This window comes from Camelina sativa, chromosome 5, assembly GCF_030686135.1.
Source record: "Camelina sativa cultivar CO46 ecotype springtype chromosome 5, ASM3068613v1".
Lineage (NCBI taxonomy): Eukaryota > Viridiplantae > Streptophyta > Magnoliopsida > Brassicales > Brassicaceae > Camelina > Camelina sativa.
Window position 1 is genome coordinate 13,716,453 of NC_141884.1, and position 16,981 is coordinate 13,733,433.

A 16,981-nucleotide genomic window follows, 5' to 3' on the forward strand; every position below is an offset into this window, starting at 1 on the left:
TAGCACGGATCCTAATCTAGTGTTTAGGGGGGTGTATTCAACTTGACATTTTAAGTGATTTGTGTGAAATTTACAAATTCTATGTTATTCAATCATGGATTTTAAAAAGTCTATTAAAATCCACTGTTATTGAACTGATGATTTAAAAATTTACTTTAAAATCCATTAGAATCCCTTGTTATTGAACTAATGATTTAAAAATCTACTGTTATTCAAAACAGTTTTGTAGATTAGGATTTTAATAATTTTTAGGATTCTGGAGGATTCTGGAGGATTTGTTTAGTTAAAAATAAAGAAATCCAAATCTCATGGTTTTAGGTGGGATTTGAAAGAATTTTACAAAAAATCATATGAACTTCCCTAAAATCTATCAAAATTCTAAATTTCCTAAATCCCATCAAATTCTCCAAAATCATGGTTTGAATACATCCCCTTAGTGTTAAATCTGGAGTCTGTATAAATGTAACATAAAATGATGATGATACCGTTATAAAAACGATGAGTACTCAATTATTACTGAAATAACGACTGTAAATTTTTGTGAAATTTGTGGTAGTCAAAGAATATAATGGGTGGAAACCACCGACCGACCTAACATTGAAATAGGTGTGAATGTGAAAGACCTAAAGAATCAAACACGGTAGATGTGATAAAAAGTTGGCATTAAAGTTAAACCTACGTAAGAGTACATAAGAGTTTAATATATAATACTCTAAAACAAATTTGAGGATTGGATCGGTGACATAAAGTAGAGACTTCTTTCCAGTGGTTAGAGATATATAATTATGGTTTTGTAAACTTGATGTTTATTTATTTCATTTAACCAGTCATTTAAAAATTATTTTTTGACTATTAGGTAATGACCATATACAACAAATCTAAAACTCCCCTCTTCACACCCAAAACTATTACACCACATAACATACTTTTAAAAACTATTTTTTATTGTTTGATAAATAAACTTGTATTTTTGTTTATAAATATTTACCATAAATTATTTAATTTTACTTTTAGGTCAACTATTTAATTTTACTTTGTGCACGCACATACAAAGGGCAGACTACCTTTTAACATTTGTTTATATTTTCTACTGTTATCCACTTGTATTTAAAAAGTGAGGTGGTAGTGACTCAGTGAGATATCATGTAAATTTAAACACGCATATATGTTATTTTTTTTTTTAAAAGAAGTAAGATGGTACTAGAGTTTTTCATATTCGCACTAACCATATACGTACGTATAAGACACTAAAAATATGATTAGACACATTTAGGTATATCAATTTCAACTTTTGAATTAATTATATAATTTGCTTCTTCATACCATAGTGGAAAACTCAAAAGTTGCGAATGATAAGTGTATTACCATTATATAATTTGCTTTTACTAATAAATTACATTTATCGTTTGACCTGATTATTTTACTACTTTATTTGAATTCAATTATAGAAATGGTTTAATATACAGCTAATTATTTTTTATTGTATATAAAAATAGAATTAGATGAAATTAAACATCTTGATTAAGAATTATAATGTTATAGAACAAAAACTTTCGAGGTCAAAAAAAAAAAAAAAAGAACAAAAACTTTGTTCAACTTTCTCTTCATCTAAGTTTTCATTATAGAGACGATGGTCCATACATATACGCAGTAAATCAAGAAGGTGGAACCAAACAATGATCAGAAAGAAGAATCCACAAACCACAAGTGTATGATCATGTTAAATGAACAAATTTCTCTCTTCCTAACTTTCTACAGAGTATAAAAAATTAGACGTTTAGTGGTATCAGCGGCATAGTTGGGAACACAACTGCTGAATCCGAGACTGGTTATCGTCAGAGAGGTTGTACATCTCCGTTCTCCCATTCGCGATACACGTCAAGTTCATCTGCTGCCCAATTTGGCTCGACTGCAACCAATTCCACAATCACTCTCAGTTTTATAAACTCGAAAACAACAACGAAAACAACTATTCTATCTTCTACACTTCTGCAAAGCCTGTCTAGTTTATATCTAGTCTAAAAACTTGGTTTTTGGTGGTCACACACAACGACTAGTGTCTTCTTATAAGTATTAACTATAAGAACTGCAGGATAAAACTAGATATGTATGTGGAGAGGATAAGTAGTTTTTACCTGACAGTAGACGTTTTGAGATTTACAACTCCATAGCGACGTAGGAATACAGCTGAGATAATGGCACCACGAACAATACTTGTTCAAATCTGTCCCTTGAAGAAGCACTATGAGTCCAACGGTATATCTGACACCATATTTCATAAAATATGCATTAAAGAACAGACTGGAATATGTATTTCATATTGTAGTCAGATTCACGGTATAAAAAAAGAGAAAGCATACCCAGCTATCAATAGTATTAAAGAGGTGATCCAGAGAACATATTGGTATGGCTTGTGTTTGGATTTAGCAGACGGTGGAGCATAACCCCGAGGATTGTTTCTTTGGTTGAAGTATCCATACTGAGGACGGATCAAGAAAACAAAGCCTAGAAGAAACCCTGAAGTGAATCCTCCAAGATGGGCAAAGTTGTCTACATGTGGAAGAATACCTACTGCTAAATTAATGGCTATGATGAAGATGAGAGTCAAAAGAGCTGCAAACTGCAAATGGAGAAAAACCAATGAAGCTCCTTTTAGACATATCAATCATGGATGGGAAGAAACTAGAAGTTTTTAATCTTCTATTTGGCTATACCTTATTTGCGTAAATGGTCCAGTTAGTAAGGAGCTCTGAAAGCATAGCACCAAGCAAGCCAAATAATGCTCCAGAGGCACCAACAGATATACCAGCCCGGTTAAAGAGAGATGATAACAAACTTCCACCAAATCCAGATATCATATAGAGCAATCCAATGCGCACTGTCGAAGAAAGGAACATCATCAATAAGAGCAGTCTTCGGCAAACAACCATACACATTTTGACTCATAGATAAAACTCATAAAAGATTCATCCTTTAATAAAGATAAAAGGCTGAGAAAACATAAAGTTGCATACCAAATCCAAATTCTTGCTCAAGCCGGATACCAATGAAGATAAGACTCAACATGTTGGCAAGAACATGAAAAACCCCAGCATGTAGCCATATACAAGTGAACAAGCGCCACACCTGATGTTTATGAACCACCATTGATACATCTAAAGCCCCCATCCTCTCCAATCTGATATAACAAAACAACACACATCATTGTAACACTTTTTTAACTCATCCCCAAACTCTAAAGATCTAAGAAATGAGTAGCATTGTCACAAATTTGAACTCATCTCCAAAGTAATGACTTTTATTATCACAAAATTGAACCTTTTACAAAACTCAGAACACACGAATCTGAACCGACCAAGGTAAAAAATAATGTGGAATCTTTCTTGGAATAAAGATGAGAGCTTTAAGGTTACCCACGTCAAAGAAGAAGGACCCAGAAGAGGATTCTCTTTCATAGGCTGAAAAGCAAATCTCCCAAGAAACCTAGCTGAGCATTTAGGCGAGTTCTTAGGACAATTGTTAATAAACATCGAAATGGCGAAAAGGGCAATGTTAGCCACCACGATTGCTGGAACTAGCCATGGAAACCAAAGCTTAAACGGCCTAAACTCTGCGAACGAAGCTCTCTGCTGCCTCCGAGACGTTTCCGCAGACGCGTTATTATTACCCATCGCCGCCGTCGGTGGATTCACCACCTTAATCTCCAGACCTTCCCGCCGATCGCGAGCCATTTACGAAAATCTAAAAGAGAAACAAAAGGATCAAACTTTTAATGACATTGTTGTTGTTGTGTATTGTAAAGAAGACCAAGGTGAAGAGATGAATCAATCGTCTTTCCTCTTTTGAGGCATTTCCTTGTGAAGACGCTAATTAGATTGGATGTTAAGACAATTATCTATTATTTAGGAAACATGTAATTAATTTTTTTTTGTATAAGATATAGTTTTTAATTTTGATTTAAATCACACATGAGTTAAAAGATTCGAATATTAATTGCGCAACAGTAGCTTTGTTTGTTAATCACATGTATCATTAGTATATTATATAGTTTGTATAATGGTTGATAGAGTATAGTAGAGTTGAAAATAGAAATTATTCCTTTCTGTTTCTTGTAAATTCAGAAAATATGTTCCTTACCTTCGAATCCAAACGTTAAAATTTTGACTTAGCTTCTAAAACCGTCAAACATGTTAAAATAATCGTAATAAGTAGTAGTATTAAACATAATTATTATAGACAAGATCTTGAAATGGTAGAGATAGTCTTACTATATAAGATATCTCATCATCATATCATAAATACTCTATAAAAAAAAATGTTCATCTATAAAACTGATTCAGTATAATATAGTTATAACCTCTATACTCAATAAATTAATATTTCCATAAATAATTATAATTTTCTTTAATTTCTTTTTAATTAATTAATATAGTGATAAATTAATAAAATAAAATATTATAATGGAGATTTAATTATAATCTATAGAAAGTTTAGTTGAGATGAATGTTTGTTAGAGTTAATTAACTTCTTTGAGGAGTGTTTATAGGTTTTGCCATTTGTCCAAAAAACTTTCAAAAATGCTAATTTTTTTATATCTAAGAACATAAATTTACAGATAAAATGTTTGGGTTTATTAGATTCCAGTTTTTTTAGGGTCTAGTTTTTGTTATGAAATATGTGTTTTATGAAAAAGAACTCTAAAATATTTCTTATTTAAAAATAGCAAAAATGGCAAAACTGAAAATTATTGAGACAAATGGCAAAAACAAAAGATTTAGTTCAATAATTAATGGCATTTGGTTTAAGAATCCCATGTTTGTTAGGTTAACTGGTTAGAATATTTGGTGCTAAATAATGTTTCAGAATGAATTATTTATGTTTTGTAAATCTTTCATACATACAATCAAAAACTATTTAATTTTTCAAAAAAAAAAAAAAAAGAAATAAATAAATAACTACTCTCTAGAGACGAGTAGATTTGAAGGCGTCTCTCATGTCTCTACTGGATTTGGCTTTCAATTCTCAAAAATTGCATTCTCCAACTCAAAAATGACATATAAATTCAAAATTTTACAAAAGTTTGTAGAATTAAATAATCATTTGTGAACACTGTTAAGGCCATCTTTAGGCCATCTTTATAGGCATAACACCAAGGGTGTTTTTAGTCCAAAAAAATTAGAAAATAATGAATAGTAGCATAAGAACACCAAGATCAGTTCTTAATGTAGAACTGTTCTTGGCTCAGTTCTAAGCTGATGTGGCAAGCTGTGAATGGATATTATTTTTTGTAAACAATTTTTCACAAATTAAAAGAGGATTTGATTGAGAATATATAGAATAAATTTGGACATTAAACTATATATTAATTAAATAAAATGTTTGTGTGCTTTAATTAAGTAATCTTTTAATGTTTTTTTGTTTCATAAAATTTTGGTATTGTATTTTGAATTTTAGTAAAAGTTTTATAAGTTTGCAATTTAAATGTTATTTTATAAGTTTTTATAATTGTAATATGTTTAACATTATTATATTATTAAATATTATGATCTTAAACATGTTCCCCCAATAACTAACTTTTTAACAAAAGATCTTAACTACTGATCTTATATTATTTTCATAATATATTTACTCTAAAAACACCCAAAATAGTTCCCCCTATAAAGATGCCCTTATAGGGAGAACATCCTTGGTGTTCTTAGCCCATTAAAATTAGGGAAAATGACACCCACACCCACTTTGGTTGTGAGTTGTGTCACCCACACCCACTTTCCACTCTCCCTATACTTTTCCAAGTTTTTTGCTTATGTGTCCACACATTTTGGATGATTTTGCCCCTCTCCTCTTTCTCTCCTTCTTTTCTCTCTTTTTCTCTTCTTTTTTGTTATTAACACTTTAACAAAGTAAAATATTTTTATTTGTTATAATAAAACAAATTTTCTATTCATTTATATAAAATATATTATGATTATATATTTTCTACATTTTAAGATACATATTGCTATATTTTTATGAATTTTTAGATTATACAGTATCCATCTGTCGTTGAACATTTGTTCAATTATAAGTGGATAATCAATTGCAGTATTGTTAATAGATAGTTACTTGTGTTTATTCATACAAAATATACATACATAAATTTGGTTAGATCTTTATCCATAGCATATTATCCATAACACAACATAGATCAAATAAGTACAAAACCCTTTAATTCTAAATTTTAAATCCTAGAACATAAACCCTTGAACCTAAAACCAAAACTATTCACTTTAAAAAACAAAGTTTAGTGGATAGAAAAACTATGGATAGGTCTCCATAAATTTACAAAGCATATCTAGACATTAAGCTGAAGAATAGCAGTTGAATGGTGGCTATGGATGTGATCATGTGGATATTTTTTTGTGGATACCAATGTAGACAGACCAAAGAATCATCATACAACATCCACACAATTAAATCCATAGGCACCATGAGCTCCTTGCTTCATATTTTGTGTTGGTCCAGAAACATATACACTCATAAGAGGTTAATAAACAAAATAAAAATTAACAACATTGATTTATTTAGAACATTGAATATCAATCATGTGGATTAGTAGTTATGGATATTTATCATATAATATCTTGCTCATTCTTTACATGAGCAGAAATTTGTCCAAAATAAATTAGCCACATAGATTTCTTTTAGCTAAATGTTTTTGTACTATTTTTCAGCTAGAAGTAGGTATATTAGAACTTAGAAGTGTCACTAGAAGCATACTACACAATAAACATGGTCATTATTAATCTCAAAGCCTATCCACCAAATTCTGACCACGTGGACAAGCAATCCAGATGAAATTTATTGACAAGTTTGTTGCATGTTCAAACATCACTATAGTTTAGCCACTTAGATGTCTTTTAGCCAAATATTTTTGTACTATTTTTAAGCTAGAATTAGAGATATTAGAACTTAGAAGTGTCACTAGACGCATACTAAACAACAAACATGGTTATTATTAATCTCTAAGCCTATCCACCAAACTCTGACCACGTGGACAAGCAATCCAGATGAAATTTATTGACAAGTTTGTTGCATGTTCAAACATCACCATAGTTTAGGGTGGTTTAGGATTTAAGATTTAGGGTATAAGGTTGACGTTTTTGGGCTTATATGGATTTAGTGTCTATGTGGTGTTAGGATTTAAGATTTAGGGTATAAGGTTAACTTTTTTTGTTTGTCAACAACTAAAGTTACTAAACTTAAAATTTAGTAATGAAAATAAAAAATAAATGTTAAAGAAAAAAAAATATTAGAAAAGAAAGAGAAAAGTTAGAGAGAGAGATGAGAAGGAAAAAAAAAAGTAGAAAGAAAATGTTAGTTTAGTTAGAGGGTGTAAGTTGTAATTTGACATAAGAAAAGTATAGGGATAGTAGAAAGTGGGTGTAAGTGTCAATACTTTAGGAGAAAGTGGGTGTGGGTGTCATTTTCCCTTAAAATTATAAATATAATAAATAGTGGCATAAGAACACCAAGATCAGTTCTACAAGAACTGATCTTGGTCCAGTTCTAAGCTGACGTGGCAAGCTGTGAATGGATATAATTTTTTGCAAACAATTTTTCACAAATTAAAAGAGGATTTGATTGAGAATATATGGAATAAATTTGAACATTAAACTATGTATTAATTAAATAAAATGTTTGTGTGCTTTAATTAAGTAATATGTTTGTTTTTTTTTATATCTTTAATGTTTTTGTTGTTTCATAAAAATTTGGTATTGTATTTTGAATTTTAGTAAAAGTTTTATAAGTTTCAAATTTAAATATTCTTTTATAAGTTTTTAAAATTGTAATATGTTTAAAAATATTATATTATTAAATCTTATGATCTTAAACATGTTCTCCCAATAACTAACTTTTTAACAAAAGATCTTAACTACTGATCTTACATTATTTTCATAATATATTTAGTCTAAGAACACCAAAAATAGTTGCCCCTTTAAAGATGCCCTAAGCAGTTTTTTCGTCTACAGATTCAACCACTAAAGGCAAGTTATCTATACAAACAACAAATGTACTAAGACCATGTGCAACGGCGTACACTTGGGCTGTCCCCCGGGTTTTTATGTTTTTAAATAAATAAAAAAAGGCCCAATATCGAAGAAACAATTTTTAATTTGGGACGTTTTTCGTCCGTCTACTTGGACACGTGGTTTATTGTGATTGGTAGTAGAATTTGTCTAGGATTAACACAAACAATTTCGCAAGAGAAAGTTCTCGACTTCTCTCTTCTATCTCGACGGTGACCCATTCCCATAGTGTCGTTCTTCCTCTTTTCCACCGATTTCAAGCCAAATTTGTACCCTCTTAAAACCCTAAGTGATTGTCCCGTCTCCGTCTTCTTCTTCTTCTTCCTCTCTTTCACAACAGGTGCAGCTTTGAGTAACTCAGGTATTGATTGAATCTCTCTCTCTTTCCTTCACCATGAATGCTTCTTCAATATTCGTGTTTGGAGTACGTAGACAGAGTTTTGTGGTTTTGCTCTGTTTTTTTTTTATTAATCCTGGGAAAATTTTAAGTGAATGGATGCTAATTTTTGGTTAAGCAGAATCGTTGATTTGAACTGTTGTTGCGAATTTGGTATTGGATATATTCCAATTCAGATTAATTTTGACCTACGGGTTTGTGGGTTTTGTGTTTTGATATGTATGAGTTCAACCCTGATTGAAAAAATGTGTTCTTTATAATGTGAAATTCTGATTTTGGTTCATTCTCATTTGTGAATTATGAGTTAAAGTTTTGGTTTTTAGTACTGGCATAGTAATGCAATGGTGGTGAACTATTTAGCCAGTTCTATATCTGACATCTCCTTGGGTTTCAAATTGCAGGGCAGGAGAGCAGCTTGTGGGGATAGAGCAAGACCCTTCTAATTTTACGCCTTCGAATACAAGGTTCCAGCGAGGAAGCTCGAGTATCCGCAGAAGGTTCAGCACCAATGAATCTATTTCAACACCCCAACCTTCCATTGGTTTCTCTCAAGCAGCTACTCCTCTCCCGGAAGAAGATGAAACCATTGATGGTGACCTTTACCTTTTAGCAAAGTCCTACTTCGATTGTCGAGAGTACAGACGGGCTTCCCATGTGCTTCGTGATCAAACGAGCAAGAAATCGGTGTTCTTGCATTTCTATGCCCTTTATCTGGTATGTTCTGTGCCTCAGTCTCTTTCTTCTGATTTAGCTAGAGCTTCTATATCTGAAATAGAATGATGACTTGTTAGAAGGTGGCTTCAATGGCTTTTTGAGGGTTTTTTTAGCCTTCCAAATATATGCAATATGTGACATTAGTACATACTTACAGGATTGAGCCTCTGATTCACAATTCTGTTGATAATCGCTGTTCTGTTCTATTGGGTACAGGATAGAACTGTGTTCACAACAATGCTGTGATGGTGCTTCTCCGAGGTGTTAGAAGTCAGTTTACAGAGCTCTTATCTGGTTTGGGTGATCAAGACATGGCTCCTATTAGATTGGGTTTGTCTCACAGCCTTGCTAGATATAAGCTCAAGTTTAGTTCCGACAAGGTATTTTCTACTCCTGACAAATTATATTGTGTTGTAAAACACTTAGTGGACTCCATCGACCGGCCCATCTACCGTGTGTGTTATGTGTCTCGGCCTCTTAGGCCAATCGGTCCATTAGCTTAAGTCCTATGTCGGTCTAATGTAAACTCTATATATATATGTAACCTCATTCATTTTTTTATCAATAAGACAAGAGATTTACTCTCTAAATTCTCTAGTTTACAACACGTTATCAGCACGATAGACTCTCAAGTCCAGCTGAGTAAAACCCTATAAACCCTAGAACCGCCGCACATCCTTTGTTCGATTGAAACTCTCGGCGATTGCTCAAACCGCGTCTAAATTCGATCCGTGTTCGTGATCGACTCCTATTCATGATCGTTCAACCTTCGGCGATCAATTCCTTGTTCGTGATCCATCATCGTCTGCGGTTCGGTTTCTGTTCGAAGTTACTATCGGCGATAGGTCCTTACTCGAAGATACATTCGAGCTCGGTCCGAACGAGTTCTGATCGAGAGACTTGTCCGGATCCTGCTTGTGTTCGTGAACGAGTCCTGAAGCGGTACAAGGAGCGGTCCAAGATCCGTTCGTGATCGAGTCTTGTTGGAGTTTTGATCGAGGTTCGTGGTCCGGGGGAAGTTCTGTTCGAGAATCAAGCAAAGTTAAAACTGAGGTCTTTAGCTCCCGGTTCATATCCAGTCAGACCCTATTGGTGTTAAGGTAAACAAAATCGAAACCTCCTTAAAACCATATAATCAAATCTGAACCCTAAAACTATTGAATCCTAAAACATCCAAGTACACAGCAAACAAACTTTAAAGATCTTTAATCCTATAAAACCCTAAAACCTGTCGAAATATTAATCCAAACTGTTCTAGGCTATTTAAAACTTGGTCATTCATGCATCATAAGAAAATCGGATCATGTTAAGGTTGTTATAGAAACAATTATAACTCGAACACAATTATAGAATCGGATCATAAACTTATTCTTGTAAAATTTCGATTGCATGAATCCTAAAAGAAAAAAAAAATCGAACACATAGGTTTGTTCTTAGGATATTAAAACTTCCAAATTAAATCATAGTAATTTTCCTAAAATCTTGTGTTCTAGGATTGAATCCGATTAAGATTAAAACTTTTGTTAAGTTTCTATAAAATTAAAAACATGAATTCGGAAATTAAAATATTGGTTAGGATAAGTTCCTAATTAATTATAGTAATTATCTAAAACTCCTAAAACAATAATTACTAAATCCTAGAATGAACAGGAAAACTTAAGAAAAGGAAATCCTATCTAGTAAAAAGGAAATTATTGCATGCTAGTACCTATCTAGGTTTGTTGTCTTGCATGCATGAATTAAACCACAAAATTATAAGTATAACAAGGCATGTTTCGGTCTCAAATACCGCATGACCTAAGGCATTTATCATGCACACCAAAGCCGAAAATAATAAGAGATAAGGCAAGGCATGTTTTCGCATGACCTGTGAATAATTTAAAGGCATGGTAACGGGAGCTAATACCGCATGCTAATGATATGATAAGTTATGTAAATGTCAAAGATTAATATCAAAAGGGATCTATGCAAATGCATTGAGAATAATAATCGCACTGAAAAATATAGATATCAAATGATTATCTTGCTGAGAGCTTATAAAACCAGTACCTCACGATAGATAATCCTATTGACCTTTGGACAGAGCTTAAAAGCAAATACGGACACCAAAAGATGGTGCTCCTACCAAAGGCTCAATTCGATTGGAAAACCTAAGGAACCAGGACTTCAAATCCCTGGATGAGTATAACTCAGAGCTTTTAAGATTGTCTCAATCCTAAGGTTGTGTGGTACTAAGGTCATTGAGAAGGAATTGTTGGAGAAGACATTCTCGACATTTCACACAAGTAACCTTGTGCTCCAACAGCAATATCGCAAGAAAGGTTTTAAAACATATGCTGATTTAATCTCTTGTTTGCTACTTGCTGAGCAAAACAATGAATTATATACAGTGCTGTGAGGCCTCCTGGATATAACCCATTATCAGAAGCCCACAAATTTGACATGACTAAGATAGGGCGTAAAAAAAATCCCAAAGAGCCTAAAGAGTCTAACTATGTCCTTAGGGACAAGTATGTCTGGGGCCATGGAACAAGTGGACGTGGCAACTACCAAGGACACAAGAATGATGGTCAAGGCCGTGTAAACCAACTAGGCTTCGGCCATGGTCGAAAAAAGGGCCGCGGGTCATTTAAAACCGCAACATATGACCAAGTCCACTTATCATAGATATGGTATGAAGAACCATTGGATAAAGACATACATAACTACTAAACATCTAATTAATCTCTATCAAGAGAATTTGAAAAAGAATCCAGAAGCTAATTTAGTGCATCCCGATGGTGAAGAAGAACTTTGCCATGAGAATGATGACTAATTAGATTATGAGACTTCTGGTTGCCTAAATATTGCTTTGGTTTAATTTATATGTTTTATGACTTTGAATTTTATTGGATTATTATTTTGGTTTAAATTCATTGATTTATTTCCTTCATATATATATATATATATATATATATATATATATATATATATATATATAATCGATTGTATTATTAAAATCAAAACACAATTTTTTGTCCATATTGAAATGGCTAAGGACAAGAGAATAATTGTGGTGGATAGTGGATTAAACCACACAATTTTGAAGGTTAAGAGATATTTTGCATAATATCATAATGAAAATGCCAATTAGCAAATTAGCGGGTATAGCAAGCCTAGTTGATGGCTACGGCCAGACTTATATTTTATGGCACACATCTTGAACTAAGTGATGCCTTGTATACACCCAGCTCTAAGAAAAACTTATTGAGCTTTAAAGACTTTCTTTTGAATGGTCATTATGTTGAAATAAAGGGTTAAGGAAACAAAGAGTTTCTATATATTATTGAAATAGTATAAGGACATAAGAAAGTCCTAGAAACTATACCTGAACTAGCCACTGGTTTATACCAAGCTAAGATTATTATGATAAAGACTAATTTGGCAATGAATAAGATAATACACTTTATGGCATGACCGGACTGGCCATCCAGGTTCTAACGTGATGCGTAAATTGAATATGAATGGGCACACTCTTAAAGAGAGGAAAGTTATCCCTAAAACTCACGTGTGTAGCATGTACACAAGGGAAACTTATTATAAGGCCATCACCAAATTTTCCACTTATACGATTGGTGAATTTATATCCCAAGCATTTAATAATTATGGTATGTCCATGGGGGGATGTGTGGACCACCATGTGGCACATGTACATATAGAAAATGGATTGGATAAATCCTTCCTCAAATGTATATAATTAAATGCTCGACCATTACTCATGAAGTCGAAGCTTCTTGTGTCGGCTTGGGGACACATAGTATTACATGCAACAGAACTTATACGCATCAGGCCATCTAGTGAGAATAAATATTCCCAATTATTAACGGGTCATAAGCCAGACATATCCCATCTAAAATAATATTCGGGTGTGCCGTTTATATTGCATCCACATAGAGAACTAAGATGGGATCTCAAAAGAGAATGGGAATATATGTTGATATGAGTCTCCCACTATTATAAAGTATCTTGAGCCAACCACATGTGATTTATTTAAGGCCAGATATATGGAATGTAAGTTTACAGAATCCGAATTCCCTATGTTGGGTGGAGAGACTAGCAAGCTGGTCAAAGAATTAATATGGAATCAAATATCCTTAAATTGGCAAGATCCTCGGACTCTAGCATAAGATGCAGAGGTCCAAAGAATTATATATTTGCAAAAGCTAGCTAATAAATTGCCAGATTCCTTTTGACCCAAAGAGAATAAGAAAATCGTACATACCAGCTTGTAATGCACCAGTACGTATTGATGTTCAAGAGGGACACAATAAACAAGTTGCTACAGAAAGGTTCCAAAGATAAGAACCCTCGGAAAAGTAAAAGAGGTGCAAATCAGACCGAGGTTAAGGGAATTACAGAAAATACTAACATAGCCGCGGCAAGACCTAAGGTACCAAAATGAGGTTTGGGATGCTGAACCTCAAGGACCTAAAGGTATTGATAATAATGAGCTCTCAATAAATTATATCATGTCTGGAATATAATGGAACCGCAAAGATGTCGACATTAAATGAAATATTATGCATACAAGGTAGCACTTGAGATAAATGAGGATCTAGAGCCCACGTCTATATTAGAGTGCACTCAAAGCAAATATTGGTTAAAATAGAAAGAAGCTATTAACGTGGAGCTTAACTCTTAGAAGAAGAGAAGTGTGTTTGGTTCGATCTTAAGGAAACACTTGATATAAAGCCAGTTGGACATAAGCGGGTCTTTGTAAGAAAGAGAAATGAGAGTAATGAAATCGTGAGATATAAGGCACGGCTTGTAGCACAAGGATTCTCTCAAAGACCAAGAATAAATTATGAGGAGACTTACTCCCCTGTGATGGATGCAACGACTTTAGATATTTAATAAAGTCTCGCTATAAGAGAAAAGAAACTGGATTTGTGGTTAATATATGTTGTAACCACATACTTATATGGTCCACTAGATAATGAAATTTATATGAGATTACGAGAGGGTATAGAGCTCAATTATAAGAGTGGTTCTCGAGAAAATACTGCATAAGGCTAGACAAATCCCTTACTGGACTGAAACAAAATGGGTGTATATGGTACAATAGATTAAGTAAGTACCTAGACAAATAGGGCTATAAAATGATCCCATCAGTCCATGTATTTATAAAGAAGTTTGCAAATAAAGGGTTTGTAATCATAGCAGTCCATGTATGGATGATTTAAACATCCTTGGAACCCCTGGTTAAATCGCCCAAACAAGTAGAATAGTTAAAGAAAGAATTTGAAATGAAAGACCTAGGCAAAAGAGAGAGAATAAATTTTGTTTGGGATTACAGCTTGAGTACATTGATGATGAAAACCTTGTGCATCAAATGGCATATACAGAAAGGTACTCAAGAGATTTAATATGGACCAGGCTCACCCATTGACCAGCCCAATGGTTGTTAGAAGCTTTGACTTGGATAAAAAATCCATTTGGTCCAAAGAAGGACAATGAGAAGATTCTCAGTCCTAAAATGCCATACCTCAGTGCTATAGGAGTGTTAATGTTCTTGGCTAGCCACACTAGACCAGACTTATGTTTTGCCGTGAACCTCCTTGCAAGATTTAGTTCTTGTTCGACCCAAAGGCACTGGAGTGGAATTAAGTATTTATTACATTACCTACAAGGAACTAAATATTTAGGTTTATATTATACTAACTATAACAAAGATGTTTTAGTTGGTTTTTCTGATGCAGGTTATAACAAAGAAAGTTTAGTGTGTTTGGTTAATATTGATGATAAGGAGCCAACAGTACTATATGAGGACAATACTGCCAGCATCGCACAGCTCAAGGAAGGTTACATCAAGGGAGATCGGACGAAGCACATACTGCCAAAGTTCTTCTTCACACATGAACTACAAAAGGCCGGAGAAGTTCAAGTGGTGCAAGTTCAATCATGCGACAACTCAGCCGATCTCTTCACCAAAGCATTACCGACAACAACATTCAGGAAGCTCACGCACCATATTGGAATGTGGAGGCTCAAGGACTTAGAGTGATGCTTGAAATAGGGGGAGCAATGTGTGCTGTACTCTTTTTCCTTCACCAAGGTTTTGTCCCAATGGGTTTTTCTCGTAAGGTTTTAATGAGGCAGCATCCCCTAAGCACATTACGTCGATCCCATCCAGCATAGGCACGGTCATATCGTCCAAGGGGGAGTGTTGTAAAACACTTAGTGGACTCCATCGACCGGCCCATCTACCGTGTGTGTTATGTGTCTCGGCCTCTTAGGCCCATCAGTCCATTAGCTTAAGTCCTATGTCGGTCTAATGTAAACTCTATATATATGTAACCTCGTTCATTCTATTATCAATAAGACAAGAGATTTACTTCCTAAATTTTCTAGTTTACAACATATTGGTGTTTTTATGTGGTGACGTGTAAAGTGTATGAATTTGTTAATGGATTCAAAGCTAACCTGTGGTGAATTATGGAACTTCTCTATCAAACTACTGTTTGATTGTCCAATTAACGTATCCTGTGTTTGTCTTTGCTTCTCTTGCATCTCTTAACGGTTTAGTTTTTGTCAGGTGGACACCATGATTATCCAAGCTATCGGTCTGCTCGATGATCTTGACAAAGAGCTAAACACGTATGCGATGAGGGTTAGAGAATGTTACGGATGGCATTTTCCCGAGCTTGCTAAGATCATCTCAGACAATATCCTATATGCAAAATCTGTTAAATTGATGGGCAACCGGATTAATGCTGCTAAGCTTGACTTCTCTGAGGTAAGTTTCATATTGTATACTGTGTAAATAGAACTCCATTAACCAAAAACGCCTTGATTAATGATACTATATTCTCCTGTTTCTGGTTTCATTGCAGATCCTATCTAAGGAAATTGAGGCAGATCTGAAGGAAGCAGCTGTGATATCCATGGGAACAAAAGTCAGTGACCTTGACTTGCTGCATATCCGGGAACTCTTTGACCAGGTTCTTTCTCTGTCTGAGTACAGAGCTCAGCTATACGATTACCTGAAGAGCAGAATGAACACTGTTGCTCCCAATCTGACTGCCCTGGTTGGAGAACTAGTTGGTGCTCGTCTAATTTCTCATGGAACTAGTTGGTGCTCCCAATCTGTTTTTAATGTCTTATTTGTATGTTTTTGTTTTTCAACTTTTTGTAACTTTGTAATTTTTAAATGTTTTCAATGTTAATGTTATATGTTTTATTTTTATTAAATTTTTACTGTGAATTTACTTTTTAATTTAAATAATTAATGTTTAAACTTTCAAACTATTATTATTTTATTTAGGGGACCAAATACAAATAGACACCAATGTTCATACTAAAAATAAGAACCTTTCAAAATAATACTATTAAATTTGGGGGACCAAAAATCAGGGGACACCAATGTCCATGCTCTAAGGAGGACGAAGAAGAAGAAGCAAGAAAAAGAGGTCTAGAGGATATGAACTTATCCATATAACACATTATTGAAATAGCAGAACATAAACTGCTATCCAAACATAAATATCTATTATTGCGGGACATAAAATAGCGCACCAGCAAACGCTAATATTGCATTTTCATGTAGTGATTATAGCTACGTACTTGCATCGCAAAATTAGTAGCTTCAAATCTAACGTTGTTTGATTTGGTAAAGATGGAGAAAAAAGAGAAGAGATTCGTCGAAGAAAAAGAGGAAATCAGACCAAAGTTAAACAAGAAAAAAAATAGAAAGAAGGAGAAGAAGAGGAAGAGATACGGAGAAACTATACAAAAAGGCCGGTCCGACCGTGAAAACATTGGAAGA

At 33.7% G+C, this 16,981-nt stretch overlaps 2 protein-coding genes across 2 annotated transcripts; one reads left to right on the forward strand and one right to left on the reverse strand.

The window, feature by feature from the left end:
- Positions 1-1,587: 1,587 nt before the first annotated feature.
- LOC104786792 (RHOMBOID-like protein 1) lies at positions 1,588-4,018 on the reverse strand. Its single transcript, XM_010512243.3, has 6 exons — positions 3,418-4,018; positions 3,015-3,178; positions 2,715-2,878; positions 2,361-2,620; positions 2,136-2,262; positions 1,588-1,909 (listed from the first exon to the last, which is right to left on the reverse strand). Exons 1-6 carry the CDS (start codon positions 3,729-3,731, stop codon positions 1,787-1,789), a joined length of 1,152 nt encoding a protein of 383 aa, XP_010510545.1. The 5' UTR covers positions 3,732-4,018; the 3' UTR covers positions 1,588-1,786.
- A 4,540-nt stretch (positions 4,019-8,558) lies between these two features.
- On the forward strand, positions 8,559-16,631 carry LOC147943722 (putative nucleolar protein 5-2). Its single transcript, XM_087512335.1, has 6 exons — positions 8,559-8,575; positions 8,865-9,177; positions 9,399-9,557; positions 15,752-15,952; positions 16,158-16,326; positions 16,570-16,631. The coding sequence occupies exons 1-6, from the start codon at positions 8,559-8,561 to the stop codon at positions 16,629-16,631; spliced, it is 921 nt and encodes a 306-aa protein (XP_087368461.1).
- The last annotated feature ends 350 nt before the right edge of the window (positions 16,632-16,981 follow it).